Below are 27,795 nucleotides of genomic sequence, written 5' to 3'. Positions count from 1 at the left end.
CACCTGTTTTTAGGTGAACATGATTGAACTGTATAATCTCAGAGAAGTGGCTGAAGTGTTGACCTTCAGGTCACTGCTCTTCAGAGATTCACTGCCAGCACTGGTGACACCTTCCTGCCCGGTCCCCAGGGTAACTATACGTTCTTGAAGCACAGTTCTACTTATTCATTCAACATACTTTTGCACAGAATGCATGTCGTTAGTCGAACCAACCTGAAGCATACAAAGAGAATAACTCCTAATCAGCAAGTATGATCAGCACTGAGGTATTTGTATGTAAGGTAACTGCAGTTACATCATAGAGCCACCAGGACACCCCCAGAGGCTGTTGTTGAATGATCACTCATAAATAATATGTGAAGGTAGTTGCCTTGAACTATAAATCAAATGAAAACTTGATTGATGTGATGAAGGTTATGATTTTAATATTCTAGTATTTGTTTATTTGTCCCCATTTGGAAACAGCACCACATTAAAACGTTATTTCTCGTTCCAAACATATCTTAAATGTACAATAGAAACAGAGTTTTGAAAGAGAAAATCTCTATTTGGTTTGACGTGGGGTTATTAATTCTGTCCTCAGATTCGGGTATGGCCAATGCTTCCCTACCTAATAAGGATGAGACTCCTGAGAGGAGGAACTACTCACCAGAGACCTGACACTTGATCCTCAGCCGTACTCCATTTCTTGAACATCTTGATTAACGTGGAACTAAACACATGGGAATTACAATAAACCACCACGCATCTAATTCAAGTGAACGGCTCAATGTGGCACAGGAAATACAGTTTATTAAGATTAAGTTATTGTTTAATACAATATTTTGGGGAGATTTACACAGATGCTGCTTTGTTTTAATCTAGTCATCTCCATTAGGTGCACAGTACATGTTCTGCATCAACACCTACAACTAGAAATTACACGTATACCATAAACAGTAAGAGTATAAAGCAGTATTCAGTGAATGAGTGTTATCGAGACTTAAGTTAATGTTACAGGGGAACTGGTTCTCACAATGTGCATCAGTGTCACATGAGCAAAATCGCTGATGCTCCTCCTTGAGATTCCTGTGATGTGACTCAGTTCTCCCACAAGCTGCAATGCATTAAAGGAAAGCCTACATCAGCAAGAACTGCTAGTATGCGATGCATTTGTGACAGATTAAGTACACACGAAACAATTTAGACTTTTAAAACATAAAACTACTTAAAACATCAAGTGTTTCACCTGCTCCCATTTTCTGACATAGAGGATGAATGTTGCCACGGCGATGACACCAACACCAAGAAGCATGCAGTCTTCAGTCACGGTCACGAACCTCTCTCTGTTTAGAAAGGGTTAATTCAGTATTAAAAGCAGCTATAATCAATAGTTTTACATCAACAATGGATCTATGAGTATGTTTAATATGAAGGGGGGTCGCTGGTGGTGATGAACCCCCATCAGAGAGTTATCACCGACTCTACTGAGCTTTATAACATCTTCAACTCATCCTCATCCTCCTCACTCCACCATAAATAAATTATTTTATGCTGGTTTTGCACATTCACACACCACTACCTTTGTATAATATATGAATATAAGTAACGGTGTATATTGTTTTTATTTGTATTCTATTCTAATTTTAGATATTTGTATATATGTTTGTAGCGTGAAGGGAGCTACAACTTTCATTTCATTGTGCAGCCCTGTGTTACAGAATGAGAAATGTACCCTGAACCTTTAATATTCTACCCCACCAACAGTATGAGACTGTGCTCAGTCCTAATTTAATAACTCTTGGGTGCATGCGTTGCAGGGGGGCCAGCCATGAGAAACATGATGGCACAAGACAAAACAACACAGACAGTTCTCAGCTGGACGTAGTCAACTCCAGCAGCTTGTCCATGACAGTAACCACCTGTCCCATAAAATCAGAAAATGTGGCTTGAAGAGAAATGTAATACCTGTGTTCTCTGGATGGGCTGACACACTGAGTGGTAGTCACTAACAAGGAGTCGTAGATGGCAGTCCTCTGTAGGCTGATGAACTGGAGAACATGGTGGCACAGGTGATACAGGCGCTCCACAGGGATGGATGGCTCATTGTGTCCTACAAACGTTAGTCTCTCAGTACAGCTCTTCAATGGATATGACTGAAATATCTTCACAGAACCTTTGCCTAATACTCCCCATGAGTTGATCTGTGTTTAAATATGACATCTTACCAAGCACCTCCAGAAGGATTTCCACATATGTCAGAGGGTTAGGGGTATTTAGTCTGAACTTAAGCCCCTTTAAGACCATCAGTTCTGATTCCAGGATAGTCTGCTTACAAACACTGTGGCCGACTGAATGCAGAAAGCATACAGCAGTATTGCTGTCGATTATCTAGAAGATGTTTGGAAAAACAAATTATTTTTAACCACATGCTACTGCAAGTTATTAATCGTAGTCAGCGCAGAACTTACATGACTGTGCAAAGATAGTTTGCTTGCAAGTTGCACGCAGGAGAAGATGATGAGGGGGAATTTCTCCTTGAGCTTGTCAAACACAGCATCCTCATAACTTGTTGGTGGATCAGCAGCTGCACCTTGAGGCGTGGGTGTGGTCAACAAATCTGTAAGGTGCTTGACCATGAACCTGGGGGAGATAATTATTCACATAAACCAATATCATGCTGGGTGTGGCAGCATAAGGAAAATATGCTACTCCTTCTTACCTTTGTAGTAATTCAATGGCATGGTATCCAGCCAGCGGATCAAGTCTCAGTTCTTTAGTGATCAGGAAGATGTATTCTAAGAAACAACAGAGAGGGATGCAGGGCGTTAGCAAAAGCAGAGAACAACAATCTTGAGTGGAAGCATGAGCTCAGCATGTTGGAACAGAGTTCATAGACTTTAATCAGAGCATACAAAATACATTTGCAGAAAGGAATTTATAAGGCAGTATCATGCGTCCATTAAAATGGAGGCAGTAAATGTGTTTGGGCAATCCTTTGTAAAGTGACACAGGGAGAGATCTTCATGTCATTTATGAGCTCTTTGCAGTGATGCTAATTGGACATATTGGAAATGAAAAACGATGTATATATATTGCATCATATATCAAAGGAACAAATCGTCCTCTAGATGATGAGATAAAATAACACAAAGGCCCAGATGGTCCCGCAAAGACAGGAAAAAAAAGTCCTGGAAAGATTTATTTGAAATTCTGATTCTTTTTTTCTTTATTCTTTTTTGTTTTTTTTCGTGAAAAGAGCAGTGCAAGAAAAACATTTAACACTGAATCATAACCACGCTGGGTTCTCAACACCACCCACCAGCCAACACTAGCAAAATTGTATTGTGACCAGACAGTTTTTCTATTGACCAGTCAGTTCGACAGAAAGTATTTATCATCTATTCACTTCTATGAGAACAGCAGCAGCAGACAGAATATCTAACAGAGGCCTCCCCATTCATTTATTTAAATAACTTGTATTTTTGCTGTTATGTGAACCACAAGGAAGCATATGGATGTTCATTAGGAGTCATTAACACTGTTTTCCATCTGCTCCCCCTCACTGGCTCTGCTGAGGTGCTGGCAGCTGGGAGACTTTGAGGGGCTTGTATTGAGAATTGACCTCCATAATAACAGGACTCACAAGTCCAGGTGATGACAGAGTACAGTGAGGCTTACTGGGCCATTCAGAGATAGACCTGTATAGCTCAGTCAATCCCACCTGCTGACATAATTATTAAAACTATTGCAGAATGAACCAGTCTGCACAACTCTACTGTACGTCTACGTATAAAGACTCGTTTATCTACAGTAATTGTAAATATAGTAGCAACCATAGAAGACACAGTGTCACATTATGTTTTAAATGTATCTCACAGTTGAAAAGTAAAATGAGGAAGTATTTAGCTTGCTACACACTAATTGTCACAGCTGTGTGTGATATACATTTCAAACTCCGTAGAGATTACACAAAATACAATAGATGGCTTATTTCGAATATGCGCAATAATGTTACCTCTGCAGAAGTAAACAAATAAATAAGTACATTTTCTAAACAACGTTTATAAACGTGGACACAATTCAGATTTTTGGCGTAGTACGCATTTAAATTTGCGTTACAAATAAGCAATTTAACATAACTTTGTCAGCTAAATTGAAAAATCATAAACTAGCTACACAACGTTAGCTCTCTATGGCGTAATTAACGTCACTTACCCACTACTCTTTTATCTTTGAAGTGTCCGCTACATTTGGAAACACTGTGGAGGTTATCTTTGTTTCTCTTGTTGAGATTAACAAGGAAATCTGTGAGCAGGTCAAAAGAGGCTTCCCGAAACTTGAAACTTATACTTTTGCTCGGGGAACAAAAGAATCTTTTGGCCATTGACACGGACTAACGGCTGTAAGTTAAGTACGTTACATTTACAAACAACCAAGTCTATATTTAGGTATTTGTTGACTTTTATAAAAAAAATAATAATAATAATTGGAAAACCTCAAATAAATCGTGTCTGAAGTTTATTTTTCCGGAAGATGGCGCTGTTCCCGCGTGTTTTCACCCCAGGACCGATTCAACGTCTCTTAACAGGAACCATAGCTGCCATGGGGACTTATTTGGATGTTGCACATTCATGTATCGTTCGCTCAGTACTTGGTGGCGCTCGTAGTGCTCTCAGCGCAGATCTCACAACGTGCCGATGGACTCCTCACAGCGCAATTAGACGCCGCCAACTCAGTAGATCATTTGAAATACGGCTGTGCGCATGACTGTTGCGAAACAACCTTCCATGCCTCACTTGACGGTAGACATGGCCGACAAGACGCCGAAGGTGTCCGATGCTCCCGTTGCAACCAGGATAGACCCGACTAAAGAGGGTCTTTCCCGCGAACAGTTGCATTTCATCCGGCAGGTAGAGCTTGAGCAGTGGAAGAAGAAAACGCAGACGCTGCGGACACGAAATGTTGTGACAGGACTCGCCATCGGAGCTCTCGTTTTGGGAATTTGTATCCTTGCCAAGCGCGCTAGCGTCAACGCAAGGTGAACTATGTAACGTTAGCTTAGCATGCTAAAGTTACGGTGTCGGTCCTGGTTGTTAGATAACCCGCTATAAAGCCTGACGCTAGATCATCTCTGCATGTTGTGTTTGAAACTGTATTGACAATACCAGTATTTGATTGGCTGGTAAATGTTGCTGAAATGTATTTCCGTGAGGTAGAAAGTTTCCCATTCATCAGATGCTAACGTAACAGCTACGGCAGAAATGACCAGGTAGCTACAGTAAAGGTGGTTTTGGGTGCATTAGTAGAATAATAGATTAGAAGTTAGACGTGATAAAGATAAAAAAAAAACTGCTCTTAAAAAAACGATTTACATAATGAAAATTATGAAATACTGCTGTAACTCACAATTCTAAAATGCTAAGTCAATTCAGACAGCTCATGATTTTGAATTACCAAGAGTATTTATTTTCCTGACTGAAATGTATTTCCATATTTATACCAGTTATACCAATATCAACTAAATATTAGAAACACCTACCAGTATAATGCAATACAATTCAACCGCACAATGACAGTAAAGATGATTTAAACTTTTTTAAGACAGTTACATCTAAACTGAACATTATAACCTTCATGAAGGTAGGAACTGTTGCAGGGCTGTTGAATTAGACTGCATTAGTTTTAGCTAGGTGTACATAATAAACTGGCACCTGAGTGGATAAGATGAGGTGTTCACACAGACAGCTAAGTGTTCTGTTTTCAACTTATGCTGCAGTTAAACACAAATGCCTGACTGACACAAAGCTGCTTGCACCGCTCCTTGTCTTGCAAAGTTTGCCGTGTTTTTCTTCTTGCTGTCGAATATTTGCCTTGACCGCTTGCTCCCCCGCCAGACGGCTACACGTTTTACTCAGTCTCCCAGGAGCGGATCATGGATGAAATGGATGAGGAGGCCAAGCGAGCAAGAATGCAAGGACCCAAGACTGGTGCCAATTGAGATGCATGTGTTGCCTGCTTGTTGTTGGACTGCGTGTCTGTCCTGCACTTAACTGAGAAGGGACTTGTGTGGACACTGACGCCACTGAGTTATATTCCACGACTGGCCGCTGTTTTTCATGTTGAGAAAGGACTTTATTTTAATTTTGACTGTGAAGGGTAATTGTGTGGTTCTGCTACTGACTCAAAAACTACATGTGTCTTGATTTTGATTGAGTTTGACTGTCAGTGGAAAGGACTGACTTTAACATGACCTTACATGCTACCCAGAAGGCCCAGACTGTAGAGTAATTACAACCCTTACCTGACAAGTTTCCAGCCCTGATCATGTGATGTGCGTACAGTCGGAGGGGATTATCCTAAATTTCAGTCAACTAATGATAATTAAATCTACAGTGGCCTTTAACAGCAGAGAATGCCAGTGACGCTGCTGAAATGACACACGGATCAACCTGTTCAAACATATTTATGTTGATAAAGTGATGATTTGTAAAATAAAAATCTAATGTATTTGATTTTTTTTTTTTAACTTCAGCACGCCTCTGTTATTTATGCCAGAGAAAGACACTGGGTGAAGCAGTAAGGATGACAAAAGAGCCGTGGTATTTACAATCGCTTTTATTTTTGTCAAAATTTGATATACGGAGTCTGATCTAGCCACCAAATCTTCAGAGTAAAAATATAAAATAAGACATTGTAAGGGAAAGGCACAGATTCAGCATGGCAGGACAGCAGCAGCTTCAGAAAGCAATACAATTATATATTTACATTAGAAACATCTGAAACGAAACTTCTTTGAATATATTATGAACTTTGGAAAATCTTACAGGAGTTCCACTGTCAGAAAGATTCAGTGTGTTGTGAGTATTTTATAAGGCAACAGCTACACATTCACAGCTTGGACTGATTTCTCTATATCCCACAACGTACTAATTATTTAAAACTGTGGGAGGGTAGATCATCACCACAGTGATCCAATACGAAATATCGTGATCAAACTGGAGAAATACGCTCTACCTCCCTTATGGACAAAGAACAAGAAACACACTCTTCCTCGAGTGAATACAGTTTCATCCACAAATGTGTTAAATGATTGAGAACTAAAGTAGAATTTACTAAAGTGCACAAGGTGCTTGATCTGTGGAACAAATATGATTTTTGCTTGAGCAAGAATTAAGGTTCAGTTTACTCATAACTTGTAAACATGATCTATAAATGCACTCTACTATGTACAATCAACAGGAAAGCCAGTAGTCTAAAGCCTAGGTGGATCTTTTACAACTAATCAATACAAAGTTATTTTAAACCAGCTATAGTATCTGAAAGTCGATGTGTAAAGTCTTCTGCACCATTTAACCAAACCTCTTCCCATCTAACAGTTTGAAAAACAGGTTTCCTTTCTGCTGAAGCAAGCTACATGCCTACATTTATAACTGTTGTTCAACTTTCTTCTTTCTGAAGCATTAACATCTTCATATGTATTTGTTGATAGAGACGATATCTTTGTATTACACCTAATAATGTCCAGACTGCAGTCAGACTTCTCCAAGCTGAGCCTAGAGAATGTAAGTTATCCTATTAGGTGATCAAAATCACTAAAGAAACCAAATACATGTTTTCATAATACATACATGAATGAATCAAACTGTACAATGCATCTAGACTGCTCTCATCAGCCTCTGGAAGGCAACAATCGGAGTTTATTCACTGAGCAGTCAGCAGGTGCCGAGACATTGTTAAACTACAGCAAATAAGTTGCGAGATTATCAGAAATGTCGTCATACGTGTGTGACAACAGTCAGTAAAAGTGTCAGAGCCTCGCGGCGGTTCACATTACTGTGCTCAGATTGAATCAGACAAACAGGAAAAACAGTAACTATTGTCATTCTGGGTCAAAGTCATAGCAAGTAGCCACCGTAGCAGCACTTTGTACCATCACTTGACTGCGTTAATGCTAAAAGTTAGCTCGGAGAAAACATTTAAAAACAACCTGTGACGTGACATTTTGCAGAGTACTGTGCGTTTCATCCTCAACCATTGAGTCTGACGGTTTATTTACAAAAGAGCAAAAATGAATTCATCATCTTCAACATGAAACCAGACCGGAAGGTGTTCTGTGCTTCATCAGCAACAAATACACCAGATCTGACGGAGGGCGGGAAACTAGATATTACAGTTCCTGTGTAAATCCAGCTTTAATGATGACAGTATATATATACACTGAGGTAAATGACCACTGGCAGAGGGAAGCAGTTTGCTGATCGGTGTGTGCCAGTGTTAAAGCGATCCTCCTACAGGACGGGTTCGACCACTGCAGTCACACTTCATGATGAGGTAGTCCAGATATACAGCGTGCTTGGCTGAGAGTTTCTTACTAGGAAAATAAGAAGAAAAAAAACAGTGAGACAGTGAGAACAAAGCCTTTTTGTGTGGAGTTTAACAAGGAGAATAATAGAAACATGAAGTTTGTTGAGGCAGTGTCCACTCACCATTCTACTGATGTCAGTGGCAAAGGTGACGCCTTTGCTGGGTTTATCCTGGGAGCCGCCGCTGCTGCTGCCTCCAAGGGAGTTTCTCCTAATGATCCCTGGGAAAACCAACATAGTGAAACTCATTTAGAGATACAGTCGTCACATATTTACCAGGTAATAACTAAAAGAAATGTGGCTGTTCTTCCTCACCCTGGAGTGGCAACATGTCCAACCGCTGCAGGCTGTTCCTGCGGGACGAGGGGAAACCGTTCCCCTTGGACAGGCGGCGCTGTCGGCTGGACAGCATAGCAGCAGGAGAGACGATGCCCGGAGGGGGAACCTTCCCCACCCTCTCGTACAACTCCTCAATCTCTCTCTTCTGGGCGGCCTGCAGAGCCTGCACCTCCGTCAGATGTCTGATGAGGGACAGAAAGTAACAAATGTAAGTGGTTAAAGGCTCCCTTTTGTTGCTTGAACATGTCAGTGAAACAGGGCCATTGAAGTCCTTGAAAACCAGTAAATTAGTCAATTTACAGAAAATTATTTTACAATATTTCTGATCATTGTTTAATAGTTTTCAGTAAAAAGTTGCCAAACATTTGCTGGATCGAGCTTCTTAAATGTGAGGATTTGTTGCTTTTCCCTGTTTGATGTATTCATAATTTGATTATCTTTGGGATTTAGACTATTTGTTGGACAAAACAAGCAATTTGAAGACATCACGTTCAAACTGGGAAATTGTAAGAAGCATTTTTTTCAACACTCAACATTTAATCAAAAAAAGATGATTTGAGTTCATACAGGAGAGTTGTTCAGTTTGTGACTGATGAATTGACTTCAAACATACAGTGTGAAGACAGAGTAGAACATTTATGATGGCGTCAAGATGTCACATTTTCAACTTAAATCTTGTTTAGATCTTCACCAAAGATCCTAAAAGTCTTTGAGTTTGCTTGAATTTGATGTTCATGTTCATGTGAGAGCCCTAATGAAAGTTCTTAATATAGTCGTCACTTCTGTTTTCAGTTTCAGAGGCTGTGTTGTCCTCTGTCCTCTGTTTATATCCTGTTTATAGCACCTATCTGCTGTATTTCGGGCCTCTTCAGTGGTGTCACTTACTTCTCTCTGAGCTCCTGAAGCTCCTCCAGCATGTCTTCGTCGTCGCTGTCTGAGTCATCACTGCTTAGGTAGGGAGCGTTGCGGTTGTAAGTCATCATCCATAAATGGTGAAGGGCATTGCTGTACTGAGGGCTGCCCGACGCACCGTCCCACAGCCGCCCCTCCATCTCAGCAGCCGTCACAGAGAGTCCGCTGTCCGCAGACGTTCCCATCAGGCTCAGGCTGTACGCTCTCCTCCGACTCCTCTTCCTCGTCCTCTGTCGTTCCCCAACAACTTCTTCCTCCCCCTCCCCCTCCTCATCCTCCTCATCCTCCTCCTCCTCTTCCGCATCCTCTTCTTCTCTGTCCTGCTGCTGCTCTTGGCTCCACCCCACCTGCCCATCGGCCTCCTGGAGGACCCCTGCCGACCCCCTGTGAGGGTGTGGGTGAGGAGGGGACATGGTGAGTGAGGTGCCCAGGCTCGTCTCAGACTCCCCCTGCTCCTCGGTGCTGCTCTCTGACGGGGTGCTGCCGCTGTCTGCTGGTTGTGGTGCGGCAGGTACAGCACCTACTAGCACAGCAGGCGCAGGGATGTCCATGCTGGGTGTCACCTGGAATCGCCCAACAGTGACTGGTGCAGACTGGACTTCTGCAACATGGAGGAGAAGAAGGTCTTTAGTCCTCTACAAAAATCCTGCTGGTATTTTTAAAAAACATATCTACCTTAAACAGTTCCCTTCAAGATAAAAATGTATGTAAATGACCTGATTAAGCATTTAAATGTCGCTCTAATATAAAAGAAACAACAACACCCTCTCTACTTACTTCTAGTGTCCATGAATAAGAAGTAAGTAGGAAGTAACATCTGGACAGCCTGTTTATATGAGTGACAGCCAATCATTGGCTAAACAGTAGTGATTGTTCTGTAATCTGATCAGAGCTGATTGATCATTAGAACAAAGCCTCACACACAGTCTTCCTGACTGCCACAGTTTGATTAAAATCAAATCATGTGTGTCATGACAACAGTCCCAAAAGAGGTCTCACTATGTTTTCACTGCATCTTATTTCCTAAAATAGTAATCTCCCAGCGTGGGTGGATATCCTCCACTGAGCCTTAATTTATGGCGGTGATAATAACTGATAATTGTGATGGAGTCATTTAATGGAGTCACAAACAAGTGACGCATGCACTCACATCTGCAGACCATTTTAGGGTTTAAACTCCTGCAGTGCCTCAGTTCGTCCACTGCGTGTCGTTCTAACAGTAAACACAGAAAGCGTCTGGGTCTGTGCCCACTGAAACAGAGGGACTCTGTTGAATGTGGGCTTCTGAGGAGGGTATAAATACTGACAGGTGTGGATATGGGAGGAGAGGCCTGTAATGAGCGTGGCTGCTCACTGATTGGCTATTGCCAGTGGGCAGGGTCGTAATCACACCTACGTTTGTGTACGTTTTGAATGGAACATTACATCCAGGCTCGCGGTTACGCAACAGCTCCTGAGGCACCGCTAATAGGTGATAATGTCACCACGGATACAGTAGAGAGAAAGAGAGAGGGAACTGAAAACAACCCGAAAGGCAAATTGGCCGTAACTGAGACATCAGACTGTATTTAGACCTAATACATCATAAAATGGAGCAGAGGAAAAAAAAAACTTACTTAATTATTTAGCTGTGGGTGCATTTGTGTGTATACACAAGCATGTGTGTGGGTTTGTTTGGGGTGCAAACATAAACATCATACAGTATGTCATTTTCCAGCTCTTCCCGCCCCTGGCTAGTAACATACAACACGTTAGGTGTTTATGATCCAGAGACGGAGGAGAAACCGTTTCAGGAACATGAGAACGAACATGAATTAGTAAGAATTTCTTCTTACCATATTCAGTGGAAGAGGCTTTTGGTTTTGGGGTACTGGCATTCATCTCAGGTAAAGCGGGGTGCAAGTGAGAGCTGAAGGATGATAACTGGACAGGAAGAATAAATATTGTTAGCATTAGTGCTACAGGAGACTGGGTATTGGACCAGATTTGACAGATCCACATTAAATACAGTTTCTTCGTCAATGTCTTCGGTGGTTCAGTCATCAGTCATGGCAGGCCACCAAATCACTTTATAGTGGCACAGAAATCCTTAACGCTCACTTAGATAAAATTATCCAAATGAGTTCCACACAGTGGCAGTACACCGATTTTAAATTAGGGAAAAACAGAGCACTTGTATTGGATTGGTAATCAGTACTGGCAGATAGCCTGAGTTGAGTATAGAAAAAGTTGGATTGGTGTATCCTTATCCTTTTTTATTAATCAAAGAATTGTCTATAACATGTCATAAAATAGTGAAAAAAGCCCTATATCTATATATATATATATATATTTCCCAGAGCCCAAAGTTGACGTCTTCATATAACTTGTTATCAGTCTAAAATCCAGATATTCAGTTTACAACCATAGAGAAATAGAGAAAAAGGGCAAATCCTTCCATTTAAGAAGCTGTGACCAGTAAATGTTTGGCACTTTGGCCTGAGAAATGACTTAAATGTCATTTCAGAACTAATTTGCATGCGAACAACATTATTTCAAAGGAATCTCTGAGAGACACTTAGACTTAAAGGTAACAACAGGGACTCACAGTGCTGTCTGGGCTCTCTGGGGGTGATGGGGAAAGCTCTGATGAGGAGTTTGAACTGGAGACCTCTGATTTGGGTTCAACCTGGGCTGGAACCTGTGCTGAGTATGGGGACACATAACTGTAGAGACTGTCCTCCTGGGTCAGGCCGGGGGGACTGGAGAGTCCGACCTGCTGCAAAGGCTCCTGAGGAGCCAGTGGAGGAGTGGAAGGCATGGAGGGTGGAGAGACCGGGTGCAGCCAGCTGGGATGACTGCTCTGGGGGAAACCATCCATTTGAGGCATATTCTCAGGGCTGTTGTAGATGTTGTTCTGCGCTGAGATGCCCGCTGTCGGGTAAGGGACCTCTACTGGTGAGGTGTGGTAATGTTGCGGGTAGACGGAGGGGTAACCGGACTGTGGGGCCATGTGAGTGGGTAGCTGGGGGTGGAAGCCTGGAAAGGAGGGCATCCCCTGGGTGGGCAGGTTCGCAGGAGGGATGAAAGACTGTGCCATGCTCATGGCCATGGAGATGACATTAGCTAAGGAAAATAGGGGCTGCGTGTGGGGGGGCCACATATTGGGATGCTGAGGGGCGGGTGGCGACATGGCGACACTGTCACTGCTGCCAGGGCTTGGGGTCTCATTCAGGGGACTTGGGGAGCCGGGGGCTGGGGAGGGAATAGAAGGGAAGGTGGGATTACTGGCAACACGTGTGAGGGGAGGATGGATGGCTGGCTTGGGGGAACCAGGAGAGCCTGGGTATGGGAATGGGAAGTGACTGTGGCCGATGAAGGGCACGTGGTAGTGCTGATGGTGGGGCAGGAGAGACGCAGGGTGGTGGTGGTGGTGATGGTGCTGATAGTGGAGGGGAGATCCTGTAAGACAAACATTACAAATGTCAGTTATCTTGAGTGTAGACTGTGCAAGGAAAAACATGTACAAAAAAGTAAAAGGTTTGTCTTATTTAACTTGTACATCAGTGCGTCGCACAGTTGCAGTGGAATATTGGACAGAGTTGATCCAGAGACACAAGTTAGATCACACATTCTTCCTCTCTCGTCAGGGTTTGGTCACTCTAATTCTTTCTTCAGCCCCCTGCCAAGACATATGCCATGTGGAGCATAAATCTTTCCCGTACTTTGAAATAAAAGGGTTTCCATGGTGAACAAAGACGTTTTGTTTAGAGCAGTATCCGACTGTAATTGCATCCGTAAGCCGGAGAAGTTGTACACCGGGCTTACATGGCTGTGAGGGATTCAGCATCAATGGAGCGAGTGAGGCTTTTACGTATGACTTTTTCGAGGAGTTTAAATGGAACACACGTGTGGGTACACAACTTTGTAGGTCTGATTGTGAGATTAAAGTACTTTCTACATCACTCCCTGGGGAGTTGTTTAGGATGCCAGTATCCTAGCCCCATCCATTGATTTGACGCTTACCTAAACAATGGCTCCTCAGTTATAAAACCACGCCTCCTGCCGCTGATGATGCAAACCAGTCTTTTACTGTTTCCATGCTGACGGAAACATAGGTTAGGCAACACTCTATAACGGTGGCGGGTGGCCAAGAAGCATTGCGAAAGCGACCATGCAGTGGACATCCAGCAGGGAGGGGATACAGGACAAGAGGGGATGAGGATATTCAGATGGCCGATGAGGCTGAAACAGGGGGCATATGGAGGATATGTGTTCTTTAATTGACTTCAAATGTCCCTCCTGTGGGGACGGACACTTTGACAGGGGGAGGAGGCCTTCTTGGAAATTCTGTAGGAGTTTGTGCTGGCAAACAGATGTTGCCGACTATCGCAGCACTGGAGAAAAGCTCATGCTTTACAGCGACAGCATTCACAGCTCCCTAAAAGCCAGAAAGCGCCCTTCAGGTGAGGTAATTACCCAAGAGGCCCTGCTGCAAGGCAGACACAGACGAAGGCTTTGAGGTGTGGGGATGGTGGATGGCGCCATGCGAATGTCTGAACAATACCAAGAACGGGCCTGAGAAGAGGGGAGGGGGGGGTTTATGAGGTAGCTGAGCTTTGCTTTGACTTATTCTTTGCCAAAGGACTGTAACAATTTTTCAGAGTGCTGAAACAGTAAACAATGCTGGGCCTCTTCATGTAGGGACCTGAGGGAGGGCCGGAGGGCTATTTACCTGGGGCGTTGTGGAAAGACTGTGAGCGTATTAGAGGTCGCCCAGGTGAAGTAATGTCTGCACCGAAGACGTCTCCGTTGGGGCACGGGGGAGAGCCACGTACCCCAACGATCGGGTTAGCCACACTGAAGTCTGAGACAAGACACACACATGCATGAGTGGATGCACACACGTCAGTACACACACACAACGATCATGCACAGTTAAAAAGATGCAACAAACAAATGCAAGTTAATCTGACATGTGATGAGAAAGACAGACTTTCACACACACACTTAATGTTACTTTGTGAGTTTCAGACTTTCCTGAAATGATTAAAAAGAAGGCAGGGGGGCAACGTCCTGACACAGTCATTCACTTTAATTCAAATCATGTTTTATCTCCTCGAGCGTCAAATTATCCACTTTCCTCTTAATGGGTGAATTAAATTCATCAGACCAGACGTGAGACTTACCAGGCAGAGAAGAGGAGGAGCTGGTTCGAGGCAGAGTGTGACTGTGCAGATTCGGCTGTAAGAGAGCACATTTGATAAAACTCAATCTCCACTTCTATTCATTACTCACAAAAACGTGCATGTGTGTTTAAACTTGCTAACCTTTGTATGATTCAGCTGCAGCACAAAACTACTCTGCAGGTTTGAGCACCAGCAGTAATAGGTGGACTGCAGATAATTGTGTTCATATTAAAGTAGTGCTACTGTAGTATTAGTACTAAATATATCCTGCCTGTTGCTGCTTAAGTGTCTTTAAAAGAGAGTATTTAAAAGAGAACATATTTTACTTCCATAAATGAGACACAGAATGGACAAAATCAATGCTGAAGCAGTCGGGTTATCAGAATTTTGAATCCCCAATATGGGTCAGGCTCTGAAAACAATAGATCCTACACTTCCCATAATGCAACTCACTGACTGAACAACTGTTTTCACAGGTTGTGTAGTAATGCCTCATCAACTGACTTATAAAATCTATGAAATTCTCCTTTAAACAAGGGACTAAAACACTGGATGCTTCAGACCTAAGATGGCGTAGGTGACCCTGAGGCCTGACCTCAGGTATACGAGTATGTATAGCTCGTCAGTGTGGTACAGCGTGTATTAAGTGGACAATAAAGTTAATACTAAGACGGCTGTAAAGAATTTATCGTTCATTTGTGAAGAGCTGTTTCCATCCCATGTTATTAACCAGTTAATGTAAATATTATTACGTCATTTAACCTCTATAATCTGGATAACTGGCTGCTGTAATCTGGCTCCATCAGACGGCAATGTCTGTGTTGTAAACTGGAATACCTCAGATTCATTTAAATTGACTTTTCCCTCTAGCGCCACCAGCAGGTCAAAGTTTTCAAATACCGTGTGAAATATCTCAACATCTTCTGGATGGATTGGCAGAGCTGTTTGTTTGCGTTTAGTGCTAATTAGCAAATGATAACATGCTAACGATCTCAATTAAGATGGTGAAAATGGTATTCCTGTTCTACATCAGTATGTTAGCATTGTGACTGTGAGCATGTTAGCGTGCTGATGTTAGCATTAAGCTCAGTACGGCCTGCACACACTATTATTCTTGTTCTTCAAGCGGTGGGTAAAGTAAACTAACAGCAGCTCGACAAGCATGGCTTTCCAGGGAATCAAGCTCCATTTATACTCAGTGTCTCTTCCCAAAACTCTCAGAGTTACAACAGAGACAGCTGAGTCTCTGTGCTTGCGGGTTTCTGTCCGGTTTAACTAGCTTAGTCTGGATTTTTTGGCCGGACTGTGGTGGGAAGAGCAGCCATAATAATGCTTCTTGGGGGATGTGGTCCATGGAGGGTTTTTAATCAGGTGCTGGACTGGAGCCAGGAGAGATTTGTCCACAGTGGTTCGGGGTAATTATGTAGCTAGGGGGTCGGAAACATGCACCATGAACAAGGTAGAAAGTTGGCGGTGGAAGTTTACTGCTCTTATTTGTCTCTGGTCCTACATGAAACCACACAATATTCTTTTCTCCATCATTTATGAACATCTTAGATCATTTTCACTAGAAGGCACAAGGAGATTTTGTTTGGTGTGTTCCACAGAGTGGAACATATCCTGGCAGAACAAACACTTCTTTTCTTAATAAGCAAACTGTACCTGATTAGGCATTAGGTCATATCTTACAGGGTGGCACTGCTCCGAACAACTATTTTTTTTCTCTCCCCTGGAAGTCTTCATTTTACAGTTTCACAGAATCTTAATTCAGAAAGGCTTCATAAATCCAAGCAAATCCAACAATCATTTCATCCACTCAATGTGGGCAGATTTGCTGGAAAGTTCATTATGGTGTAAGCACTGGAAAGGATTTGTGGTTGTGGGAACAAATACATGTGAAAAAAAAGGAGGCATGGGGTATGTTTCCACAAATCACAGGGTTTTCATGACATTAGTGCTTTGAGTAACATTATGTTCTAAATGAAAGCACTACCTCAGGTGGCTTCAGGAACACTTAACCTTGTGTCTTTAAGGGCAGGTCTCAGGAGGGATTGTGGACACTGAGGAAAGCACTCCACCAAGGTTTTTCCAGTGTAGGAAGCACTACTCTTTCCATTTGCACCAGATTTATGGGTCTGCCTTAGATAAGCACAGCTAGACACACTATAGCCGATGTAATTTATGACGATCAGACAGCACAGTAAAACGCTCAGTTACAGTTACTTCCTTTGTTCTCAGCTAACAAATGCTGTGATGTGGATTGCTGGCAAGGAGCGGCTGCTGACCTGTGAGGAAGACAGCGAGTTAACCCCGCCGTGGAAAGCAGGCTGGGGAAGTCGGTGTCCGCTGGAGTGGACCAGCTGCTCTTTGGCCATCAGAGACTCTGCCCGTTTTATGATGTCGCCCATGCGGTGGATGAAGCCCTCCTTCTCCGACGGCAGGATGAACTCATTGTGCACCTTGAAGACAAAAGGACATTGATGGAAGAAGTAGTCAGAAAAATGGCCACTGAGAGTTATGTTATGATATATTATATCATTGTATTGTTAATACTAATGCATTAATGTGTAAGAAGCCTCTCAACCGGTTGAGGTGGCGCTAATTTGATCTACTTTATGTAACGTTGGGGAGTTAAATCAATAAAAATGCATCATATTTCACATGTTTTCTATATAAAAATATATAAAAAAGTTTAGAGTAACCACAGCTGTCAAATAAATAGATTACAAAAAAGTACAATATTTAGCATAAAAATGTACAGGAATAGAAAAATCCCTTAAAACTGTACTGAAGCACAGTACAGTAAAGGAATAGATAGAAAAACACATGCTTCTAAGTTTACTAGACATACTTGTTGTTCATTTGTGTGTCCGTCTACGAAATCTACCCCCCAAACACACACCCACCTAACCTCAGCTCATGATTATTCTTAGGAAAAAATACATAAATCATCTCATGTAAATCCACAATACAGTTTGTTCGAGGAGGTTTTGAGTTTTTGCATATTCATGCAGTTTTGAATGTGTGCTGTGCATTGTGGGTTGGGGCGTGGTGACCCTTTCCTGTCAGCATGGCATAACTCAGCTCATTTAAAACCTTGCGCAGAACCACGGGGGCTGTTGTGATGCCAAGCACCCCCGCTGCGCCAAGACTCAGTAAACAAAAGCCTACTGTGTTTGAAGAGTCAGGAAAACAGCACATTCACTGCTGCACACGCTGCCTCATCACGCCTCGCTCACACAGGGTCGAGTATGTACGCTACCTCTCTCTACACTGCAGCCTCTAATGAGGCTTAAAGGCAACAACAGGGGAGTGGGGGGGCTGCTTACCTGCGTCACTCACTTGACAGAAAGTTAGATAAATTATAGGATAGGAGTTCGGATCGACAAACAAAAGGCTGTTAACTGGAAGCAGGATGAATCATGTGCACGTCCAGCTGAGATAGAGGAATCTGTCAGGCTTATCAGCTGACAATGACTTCATTTATTTACTTCTGTACAAATCCTATGAAGCTCTAGGAGATTCAGTGTCTAACGGAGACCCTTAACCCTTAACATCCTCTTAATTTCTCCTCAGGCGGCTTTAAATATTAAGAAATATTAGAGATGTCTTGTGGATCATTTTAGACACAGTTCACCAAACTTCAGCCTGACATATTTGGTGTCTGGAAACTTTAGGATCTCTCCTAAATTTTAAAAAGTGAGCAATGTTTGGCTGCACAGCATGAGTTTATAATGACTGACCCACCGGTGTGTCCGCGGGGATCAAGAAGTCAAGCGACCGCCATGCAAATGTCCAAAGTAAATCAAACATCATTCTCATATCATTTATGACTTGTCTTTCATCTTGTTTAAAGCGAGATTATGGAACATTTGACAGAAGACATAACACATTCCTGCTCTTACAAATTAAAAGTTAAACTCCTAACCAATAAAACTACCTTTGCTTAATTCAATATACTCAAGGTTTTTGCTGCCACTTGGTCTGGTATGACTAGTAGCTTTTGGTGGCTAACGTTGGAGGCCAGCTATAGGTAGATATTTCTGTATTTACTGAGTCAGTTTACTGACTTTCAGGCTTTTGTCTACTTGTCCTACTGTTACACTAAGTTTTAGTTTTCACCGTTATCTGGTCACTGCCACTTGTGACCAGCATGTGTGCTGTCTAGCAAAGGTTCATTTTAAGAGTTTAAACTTCTGCCACCGCAACAATTCTTTGTTTTGCTATTGTACCCACAAAGATAAGATTTCTTGTCCACAAATTAAATGAAATTGATTTCTTATGGAATAGATTAAAGACTCTATCAGTACTTCTTTCACAGGTTCAATGGTGGATTTCCCTAATCAGAATCATTAACCAAATCTAATCTTAGTCCAAAGCCAAATTTCACAAAAATCAATAAGAGGAAACAAAAGAATCCCCCCCCCCCCCCCCCCCAGTTTTTAACCTCGTTTTATTATCGACATTGTAAATACGGTGCCTGTTGATCATTGCTCGGCTCACCATGACCGCAGCGATGTCTTCAGGGTTATCTCCATCCAGGTCAAACTTGAAGGTCACCATCTTGTCATTGTGCGTCTGCAGCTGGCACTCCACCACCCGGTCCACTTTATCAGAGAGCTGCAGAGAAGGACAGGATCAATGCTGATGACAGGTGTCTGTTTACCCTCTAAAACACTGAGCAAAGTTAAACACCGGAGGAACAATGTGTGTGTGTGTGTGTGTGTGTGTGTGAGTCTACTGTAAAAAGCAGTGTCTTTATTCTACTATGCACTGAAGCACCACTGTATGCACATGCGGTTATGCATGAGCTGTTTGTCTCTGCCTCTAGTCTAAACACGCTCATTAAAAGGCCACAGAGCATCCTGATCAGAAGAGAAATGTACTGCGGTTGCCGGGGGGAGAACAGCATAGCTACTGATAACGCTATAATCAGGGTGGAGCTTCACCGCACGCTCATAAATAAAATGAATCCACTAATTCAATCATTCAGTCCGGCTGGTTGATTTATTTGTTTATGACGTGCTTGAATGCATCCGCAGTGTTGCAATGAAATAAAACTTTTGATTTATTGTACCCCAGTGATGCGCAGCCTTGAGCGAGCCCTCCTCCTGAACAGCTTCCCAGCAGTTCGCCTCGCAGCCGTTTTCTCGCTTTTCTCTGATAGGCCCTCGTAGCCGTCACTCAAGCCCGAAGTCACATCGGAGGCGTAGCTGCAAAGAAATAAATGATACATGCTTCTGGTTAGAAAATACGCCCCTCCAAAAAAGCCACTGATACATTCCTCATGCGGTAATTTCAAAGTACATCCATCATCTACAACAGAAGCGTAAAAGGAACTGAGTATCCATCATGGCTGATTATCTTGGCATCACACATAATAACAAACAGCACTCTGAAGTGTCAAATAAAGTCTCGATGCATTACAGTGGCATGTTTCCTGGGTGTAAACAGCAGAGTTAAATACAACACATTTTAAATAAGCCTGTTGAGAGTCTATGAGAAGCTGGTGTTCATCCAGAGGAAGCAACGCGTCCACGTGATGCGTTGTATTTATACAATGAACGAGTTTTAGGTTTCAGAGAACTGGAGAACATTCAGCGTGTTTTATAAAAAGCTTTGGTTCAGCTAATTGCATCTCCTGGGCTTTTTTGGATCGCTGTGGTCACAGACTCCCCTCCATCCACAGGCTGCAAAACATTTACAGGCCTACTGGTTGGCAGCGTCCGCCTTTCTCTATTTAAAAGCCTCCACCTTACGGGTAACTTCAGTTCAAAGTAAAGCCTGTTTTCACCTTTAAACAGCGAGTACATGGAAATTAAGACTACATAAGATTAAACATTGGTGTTGATATTGCAAGTGATGCCTCCATTTTGATTAAATGCAATTCTACTCATCAGTAATCCAAGGCTTTTCTCAGAAGACGAATTAAGCATGTTTTGGATCCTAAATAACGAGGGCCTAAGCTGTTGTGAAACACGATGCTCGACTAGACTTGGCATTTATTTCAATCTGCTATGGACAAGTCAGATGAACTGTCAATCATGGCAGAGAAACTGAACTGTAAAAGACCTTTTGACCATCACTGTCTTTGGTCTATAATACTTTGTAAATCCCACCCAAATTCTACATTGATAGACAACATATTTTGAACTAAATACAGAAAGTTAACTGTGTTCAAGCACACAATGTTGTTTAGTCAGGATTCACTGCTTTTCTTTATTTCATATTATATTCTTTGTGTTTTGGAAAACAAACAATTTGAAGACTTTAAAACCATTGAAAATGACATTTTCACCCCTATTTTTGAAAAGGATATGGACTAAACAATTAATCTATGAATCAAAAAAATAACCAAGAGATGAATCGATTATGAAAACAATCACTATTCGCAGCCTTAGTAAGCATCAGAACTCAGGTTGTGCATGGCGACAATATGATTATGAAAAAATGATGAGGAACATCAGATGGAGCCCAGACGGCCCCCCCCCCCCCATCTATCGTCCATTGTCGGCTCTCATGCCAAGAATAAAGGCGCTCTCTCCTTAACATCCCACCAACATGGAAAACAGGGCCTCCACAACATCTGAGAGCCACTCAGAAACCTGCAAGGGTCCATTTGGCTGCACTGTAATAAAAACACAGAGGAGCCTGGTGATTGCCTCCAGCTTGTTGTCGCAGCCCCACAGATGTGGAGGAGGAAGAGGAGGAAGAGGAGGAGGAGGAGGAGGAGGAGGAGGAGGAGTTACAGAGTGAAGACCAGACATTTCTACTAGATTCACATTGATTGTCAGGTCTATAACTTAAATAAAGAAGGGACTATTGAACTCCATTGTTCCTTGGATGCTAAAAAACAAAAAAGAGCAGCTTGAGGAGAAAAGAAGGCCGAGGAACGTTACCTGTCCACAGGGGAGTTGAAGCCACTCGGGGGCCCTGAGTTGCCATGTTCTATGTTGTTGGATACAGCAATACTCTATGAATAGAAGTGAGAGATGTGGTAAGGTAAACGTGGATAAAGACTTCCATTTATTTATTTTTCTTCTGAAGCTTTATTACAAAAATAGCTGTCAGGAAACATTTGATTTACTTCTAACCGGTTATGTCAAAAGAAAATGTTTCATTTTTCTTCATTTGGAATTACTTGCGTTTTAATTAACCATAAAAGTTGGCAATTTGTGTTGATAAAAGTGTGGCCACGGTTTTTAACCAGGGATTGCAATGCTGATCTGTTGGTCCACCACTTTGGTCCAGATTAAATTATTGATTAACTACTGAATAACTACTGGAGGGATTGCCATGACATTTTGACTTCCGTTGTCCCCAGAGGATGAAACACACTGACTTTGTGATCCCCTGACTTTTCCTCTAGCGCTGCCATGAGGTTGACATTTCGGGTTTTGAGTGAAATATCTTGTCAACTATTGGATGAATTGCCATGACATCTGGCTCAGACATTCATGTCCCCCCACAGCATGAATTGCAATTACTTTGTTGATCCCCTGACTCTTCATCTAGTGCCATAATCAGGTCAAAATGACAAAAACTAATTCCCATTCCCATCAGCCTCAGCTGTACTTTGTGTTGAAGATGGTAAACATGGTATAAAGTATACCTGCTAAACATCAGCATGTTAGCATTGTCATTCTGAGCATGTTAGCATGCTGACGTTAGCATTTAGCTCAAAGCACTGCTGTGCCTGAGTGCTGCCTCACAGAGCCACCTGCATGGCTGTAGACTCTCGGCTTAACTACAAATTACGTCCGTGGCCACGTAACTGTAAAATCAAATATGTGCTGACTTAAAGAAAAACACAAGTTGGACAGAATTGTATTGCTCAGAAGGAAAATAATTAAACTATTAAAGCAAATTAACAGTAAGTTGTGATTTTTTCCTAAAGGTTTTGTATACCTTACTGTGTTACTTTCCAACTATACATTGTTTACATAACTCTGCGCTGTATTAGACTCAGTAATGTTGATGAAGGAGGTCTTGTAAAGTCCTCCTTCCCGCCTCCTCCAAGTTCTTTGTTGAGGCCACTCACCGAGGGGAAGCGGAGGGCTGGGATGGGGAAACCGTTTGCAGTCGGGGTGTCGGTGTGCGTGGTGGGAGGGGTCGCAGGCGCGTTGAAGCTGCCGGCCTCCAGTGGATCCTGAAGCCCAGAGGAGCTCAGATAGCCGTCCGTCTCGCAGTCAGCTGTTTCAACAAAGGCATGTGACCAACCGTGTTCTGTATAACTGACACGAACTGTACTGTCCTCACACAAGGAAACACACACACACACACACACACACACACACACACACACACACACACACACACACACACACACACACACACACACACACACACACACACACACACACACACACACACATCTAACGACCCCAAACTGAGACATGCCACACACACAAACATAAACCATACAAACTTTGTAGGGTTTCACTTTGGATTCGCACTGTTCTGGAGACACACAGGAGATTGAACTGATTCACAGGGACCACCAAAAAAAGACTTTTGTTTTCGATAAAAACCAAGTTATCTATGTTTGATAACTACAGCACAGCACGCGGGAACACACACACACACCATGAGACTTACAGGGACTGAATAATTTAGTTATCTACAGTTTCACATTTCACTGTATGCCTCCCATGTGCTCTGACATCTGAGCAGCTTTCTGTTCAGTACAATTGTAAATCTAATGCCCCATAATAATATTGCAAAAGCAAAGCTGTTAAATGTATTATTTTCTTGTTGTTTTTTGATTTTAACAACATCCATTAGTTCATAAGAGTCACCACACTAGAAATGTAAGGACTTGTGGTACTGCAAAGCTATTTGGATTAAAGTTGTCAGGTGAAATCTTGGTGTTCATCCTTGTTTTAAAGCTGATGATACAATTGGTTTAGAATTGGTGTGTTTCATGAGCCTAATGAAGTTTAGTTTTAAACCTTGTACTTGAACTGAAAACATGATGCAGAGAGACGTGTGGGATGTTATATTAGGCGGCTCACAGTTAGCAGAGGACAGGCTGTTGTGGCGGATGTGGAAGTGTTGGTCCGCCTCGGGCTCCTCTGGCTCTGCAGGGTAGTTGGAGCTGACGCCAGAGTCCACAGAGCTGGTGACGGGGGACAGAGGCGTCAGGGCCGGGGTGGGGGACTCTGCCGCAACAACGTCGCTGACTTTGGGTAAAGGGGGCTGAGGCTCTGGTTCTTCTTCTATGGCTTCCTGCTCCTGCTTCTTCTTGCGCTCCTCTGCCTGACGCCTCAGCTTCTCTCTCTGCCGCTTGATGGCCGTCACCCTGTCCCGTATGGCCTTGGCCACGAGCTTGAAGTCTGCCTCACACACGAAGCCAAGCACGACCTGCATAACAACACACAGAAATGGTCAGGGCACAACATGAACATATGTGTATAAGTCACGGTCCATGCTGTGTTGCTGCAATATGGAGACCATTTACGCAGGTCTGTTGCACTTAGTGACCTGATCACGCAAGCTGTGACATCCACAGTCCTTTAATGTGACAGAAGCTTTTGTGCTAACAGCATTAGTTTTGTAAAACCAGCGCACATTGACTACATTCTGCCGTCAGTTCTGGAGTCTTGCACAGCCTCTTGTAACACCCAGTCCAGCAGAGTGGGACACTCAGTCCAAACCTGCCTCTCAACACATAGTCAGATTACAGCAGATCGGCCGGACTAGATGTCCCCTGCTGATACCAAATTTGATCTTGATGAAAACTACCACAAAGAGGTAAACAAGTAAGGAATTGTGGCTTGCATTTTCATTAAAAGTGACCTCTACGAAGGGGGCTCAGGAGGACATCAGGGCCTGTTTCGTAACAAGCAAGAGAGCCATTATATTATTAAAGATGTGACCTCGGCTGCTTCCTGAGACACGTTCTCACATTTCGAACCGCTGATGATTAAATGTTGAGCCGTGCCCTTGACACACTCTGCAAGGCGTTCCCATTATGGGCTGGAGTGCATTTCAAAGCTTCTGCTGTCATAATGCGATCGTAAAAGAAGCATAATGATGTCGAGGTGCATTAGAGAGGCTGCTGTCACTGTTTGGGGTCAAGTGTCAAAAGACTAACTCAAAGAGAGAAATGTCTGTTTCACTGATAATGTCAGATTCTGTGATGTGATGTTAGCTTAGCCTGTAACAGGGTCTGCAAATCTAATATCTGTGTGTACATTTAGAATAAATTCCTATTCAGAAGTGACCATATAAGCGATATCCATGGACTTATTGACACCTTGAACCGGTTTGATCTGTAACTCAACTTAGAATATTTCTGCTGAAGGGGGAAAACAATTAGCTACAGAAAACATTTCAACTGAGTCCACATCGAAGCTCATTGCCTGTTCTTAAAAGCATCCTTCTTTTGTGAAGAGGAATTTAGTGCTTAACTGCATTAAGAACATCGGGGTCAATACCAACTACATATCCAGTCAGTCTTCCTTACAGAAAACCTATAAAAAGCTATCATCATAAATCAAGGTCAGGGTGCAGAGAACATGTGGGGATTGGCTGAAGTTATCTGTTGATCTGGGATCAATTACTCAATTTCCTCACTAATGGCGGCTACAAACTGGGCCAGTGAAGCAGTAAACATGGACCTCACAACAGACGGCCTACCATCTCCTGAGACACCTCCTCAGGCACGTCTTTGTAGAGCTCGAAGAGGAACTCAATGGCGTTGTTGTCCTTGTACTTCCCGTGGAGCTTCTTGGTGTCGTCCATGCGAAGCCACAGCTTCAAGCCCGGCTTCACCATGTCGTCCTCCTCCGCCAGCTCCACGTGCACGCCATTGTTCTCCTGGAAGAAGGGGTGATCCAGGAGGTCCTGAATGGTGTATCTGCAGTTAAGGAAGACAATCAGTCATATGCTTGAAGCTTGTTCTACTGATGAAAAAGGGTTGCAAAACATGCTTTGCATCAGGTTACGTTGATGTTATTTCTCTTATTTACATGTTGCTGGATGTGCAGCAAGGACACATCTACCAATAATGTCAGCTTCCTGGTTTTGCAAATAAAATATATGATTGTTTTTGAAGGCCAATACTACCGTGTCTTTGGATCCTGATTATGCTCAGTCAAAACTGAAGTTATGCATAACTAAAAATGACAGAAATCAGCATTTTAATAAAGTCTGGGTTAAAAAACAGTGAAGCAGTCCTTTAAAGAGCCCTTTTATCACTTGCACTTGAGCCATAGTTTGAACTTTTTTCCCTAACATAACATTTTAGTCCTTTTCTGGCTCTGTTAGGGAGTATTGAGCTAAACTCTAGTTAGCTCCTGTTAGTATACTGAAAAAAATAATGTTATTTCATTATTATTGATCACAGTGTATGTTTAGTACCTTTCATCTTTGTTCATACGAATGCAGCCCTCAATGATCTCCTTGAGCTCTGGGACTTTGACTTTGTAGAAGCTGTCGGGTTTAATTCCCTGTGAAAACAATCAGAAGAGTTTCACTTTGCTTAAAGCAGAATAAGTGATCAGCAACAATAATCTCTTTCTTGTCCATGTGTTTTCTCACAGCAGTAACAGCCACTCCCACCTGCACTGCATATTAACATAATCCTCTGCTTTGTGACATCTGCCACCAGCCAGCATGACATTCGGCTCTGCAATCATGTCAACACCAGAGGAGAACAATACAGAGAGCTCGTGAAAATGGAAAAAACCCAAGATGCTCTCCTTCCTTTCACTTAAACCGAACTTTTTTTAAACTCCTGACAGCTGGAGCTTCTATGCAGCGTTTATCCCAAGAGAGAAAATGTTCAGGCAGGACTATTCACTACTCACTTAAAGAAGAGAGTCTTTCTAAATGCTATTGTGAGAATGTACATAGATTACAGCCGAGCTCCCATCCCTGCAAAAACACAGATAAGAAAGCAAAGAGCCGAGGTCACAAAGATGTTTGGCCTACAGATACCCAAGCAACCAGCTGATGTTACATCAAGACACCCAAATAATTTGATTTAACCGAAAAAAAAGGCTGAGTGATACACTTTGTTATCGCATTTAAAGACCGACATGTCACACAGTCACGGCTGCCTTTTTTGTTATAACCATAAATAACTTTTCTGCTTCCTGTTTAAGCGAGACAAAAGACAAAACTGTGAGACAGTAGAGAGGAGAACATTTGTTCTTTTACAAACTCTGACAACTGTGTCTGACTTCTGTTACTGTCTTTAGAGAAAGCATACTGATTATATAATAGTGTTATATAATAATCTCACCCAAACTGTCACTGAGTGCAAACACAAATTAGGGAGTCCAGAAAAAGCTGCAGTGCAATCACTGAAATGCTGTTATCTCATACGCGAAATGTGATTCAGAGGATCTGAAGCAGAACACACACGTTTCTTTGTTGCAGCAGTTTGCTTCGGTGTCCTCACAGGCACCTTCAGAGTAAATCAGTTTTCCCTCAATCCAAATCTAATTTGTGACTCTGCTCCTTTCCTGTGGTGACAGAGGTCCAGATAAGATCTTGAGTAATAGGCTGGTGTCATATTCAATTTGTATCATATTCACATTTTAACATTGTTAAATATACTTATTGCAATGATTATTTGGCCCAAATATAATGTAAAAGTAAAGCAAAATGTGGTTCTTTGACATTCTTTAACAAATACACTATATGGCCAAAAGTATTTGGACACCCTTGCGTCTATACCTTTGCATACTTTTGGTCTGAGGCTATTTTTCAAGGTTTATTTTCATTTCTTATTTTAGACAACTGTGTGCTTCCAACATTGTGTTAACACTTTGAGGAAGTTCCTGTTTTAACATGATAATGTCTCAAGAAATGGTTTTCCCATGGTTTTCATTCTATAAAGCAAAAATGCCAAAAAATGCACCGGTTCCAGATTCTCAAATGTCAGTGTTTGCTGGTTTTCTTACGCTTACATGATAATTAACTGAAAATACTTGGTTTTTGGACGGTTGGTCAGATAAAACAAGCGATCTGAATATGCAAATGTGGACTCTCTCTCTCCCTCATGTGACGGGCATTTGTCA

The 27,795-nt window shown here is 42.4% G+C and overlaps 3 protein-coding genes across 4 annotated transcripts in view; 1 reads left to right on the top strand and 2 right to left on the bottom strand.

The window, feature by feature from the left end:
* Window positions 1-982: 982 nt before the first annotated feature.
* cntd1 (cyclin N-terminal domain containing 1) lies at window positions 983-4,366 on the bottom strand. Its single transcript, XM_070927668.1, has 7 exons — window positions 4,198-4,366; window positions 2,702-2,777; window positions 2,451-2,622; window positions 2,208-2,370; window positions 1,948-2,092; window positions 1,229-1,325; window positions 983-1,096 (listed from the first exon to the last, which is right to left on the bottom strand). Exons 1-7 carry the CDS (start codon window positions 4,364-4,366, stop codon window positions 983-985), a joined length of 936 nt encoding a protein of 311 aa, XP_070783769.1.
* Window positions 4,367-4,790: 424 nt separating this feature from the next.
* Window positions 4,791-6,494, top strand: coa3a (cytochrome C oxidase assembly factor 3a). The gene is made up of 2 exons (XM_070927314.1): window positions 4,791-4,986; window positions 5,877-6,494. Exons 1-2 carry the CDS (start codon window positions 4,791-4,793, stop codon window positions 5,978-5,980), a joined length of 300 nt encoding a protein of 99 aa, XP_070783415.1. The 3' UTR covers window positions 5,981-6,494.
* Window positions 6,495-6,582: 88 nt separating this feature from the next.
* The window catches only part of wnk4a (WNK lysine deficient protein kinase 4a), a 40,402-nt gene continuing 19,189 nt past the window's right edge, over window positions 6,583-27,795 (bottom strand). The window contains exons 5-20 of one of the 2 annotated variants that reach the window (XM_070926713.1): window positions 26,129-26,217; window positions 25,406-25,625; window positions 23,779-24,127; window positions 22,806-22,957; window positions 21,664-21,737; window positions 19,842-19,977; window positions 19,268-19,384; window positions 17,050-17,223; window positions 14,765-14,819; window positions 14,311-14,442; window positions 12,184-13,037; window positions 11,432-11,519; window positions 9,570-10,197; window positions 8,661-8,866; window positions 8,469-8,566; window positions 6,583-8,353 (exon numbers count right to left, since the gene is read on the bottom strand). In XM_070926713.1, coding sequence (XP_070782814.1) covers window positions 8,351-8,353; window positions 8,469-8,566; window positions 8,661-8,866; window positions 9,570-10,197; window positions 11,432-11,519; window positions 12,184-13,037; window positions 14,311-14,442; window positions 14,765-14,819; window positions 17,050-17,223; window positions 19,268-19,384; window positions 19,842-19,977; window positions 21,664-21,737; window positions 22,806-22,957; window positions 23,779-24,127; window positions 25,406-25,625; window positions 26,129-26,217 — 3,375 coding nt within the window. In that variant the 3' untranslated portion in view covers window positions 6,583-8,350. The remainder of the gene's footprint in view (window positions 8,354-8,468; window positions 8,567-8,660; window positions 8,867-9,569; window positions 10,198-11,431; window positions 11,520-12,183; window positions 13,038-14,310; window positions 14,443-14,764; window positions 14,820-17,049; window positions 17,224-19,267; window positions 19,385-19,841; window positions 19,978-21,663; window positions 21,738-22,805; window positions 22,958-23,778; window positions 24,128-25,405; window positions 25,626-26,128; window positions 26,218-27,795) is intronic. The other variant, XM_070926714.1, reaches the window with a different exon arrangement.

The sequence above is a fragment of the Enoplosus armatus genome, chromosome 20, assembly GCF_043641665.1.
Source record: "Enoplosus armatus isolate fEnoArm2 chromosome 20, fEnoArm2.hap1, whole genome shotgun sequence".
NCBI lineage: Eukaryota > Metazoa > Chordata > Actinopteri > Centrarchiformes > Enoplosidae > Enoplosus > Enoplosus armatus.
The sequence above is the reverse complement of the archived record's forward strand: the minus strand, read 5'-3'. Positions and strand labels throughout refer to the sequence as shown.

Excerpts from the sequence above, each read along its gene's own strand:
- coa3a (XM_070927314.1), top strand. The coding sequence starts at position 4,791 with ATGGCCGACAAGACGCCGAAGGTGTCCGATGCTCCCGTTGCAACCAGG. Across the intron at positions 4,987-5,876 it reads AGCTCTCGTTTTGGGAATTT|ACGGCTACACGTTTTACTCA; the intron begins GTATCCTTGCCA and ends CTCCCCCGCCAG.
- cntd1 (XM_070927668.1), bottom strand. The coding sequence starts at position 4,366 with ATGGCCAAAAGATTCTTTTGTTCCCCGAGCAAAAGTATAAGTTTCAAG. Across the intron at positions 2,371-2,450 it reads AACTATCTTTGCACAGTCAT|ATAATCGACAGCAATACTGC; the intron begins GTAAGTTCTGCG and ends AACATCTTCTAG. Across the intron at positions 2,093-2,207 it reads AATCCTTCTGGAGGTGCTTG|GACACAATGAGCCATCCATC; the intron begins GTAAGATGTCAT and ends TAACGTTTGTAG.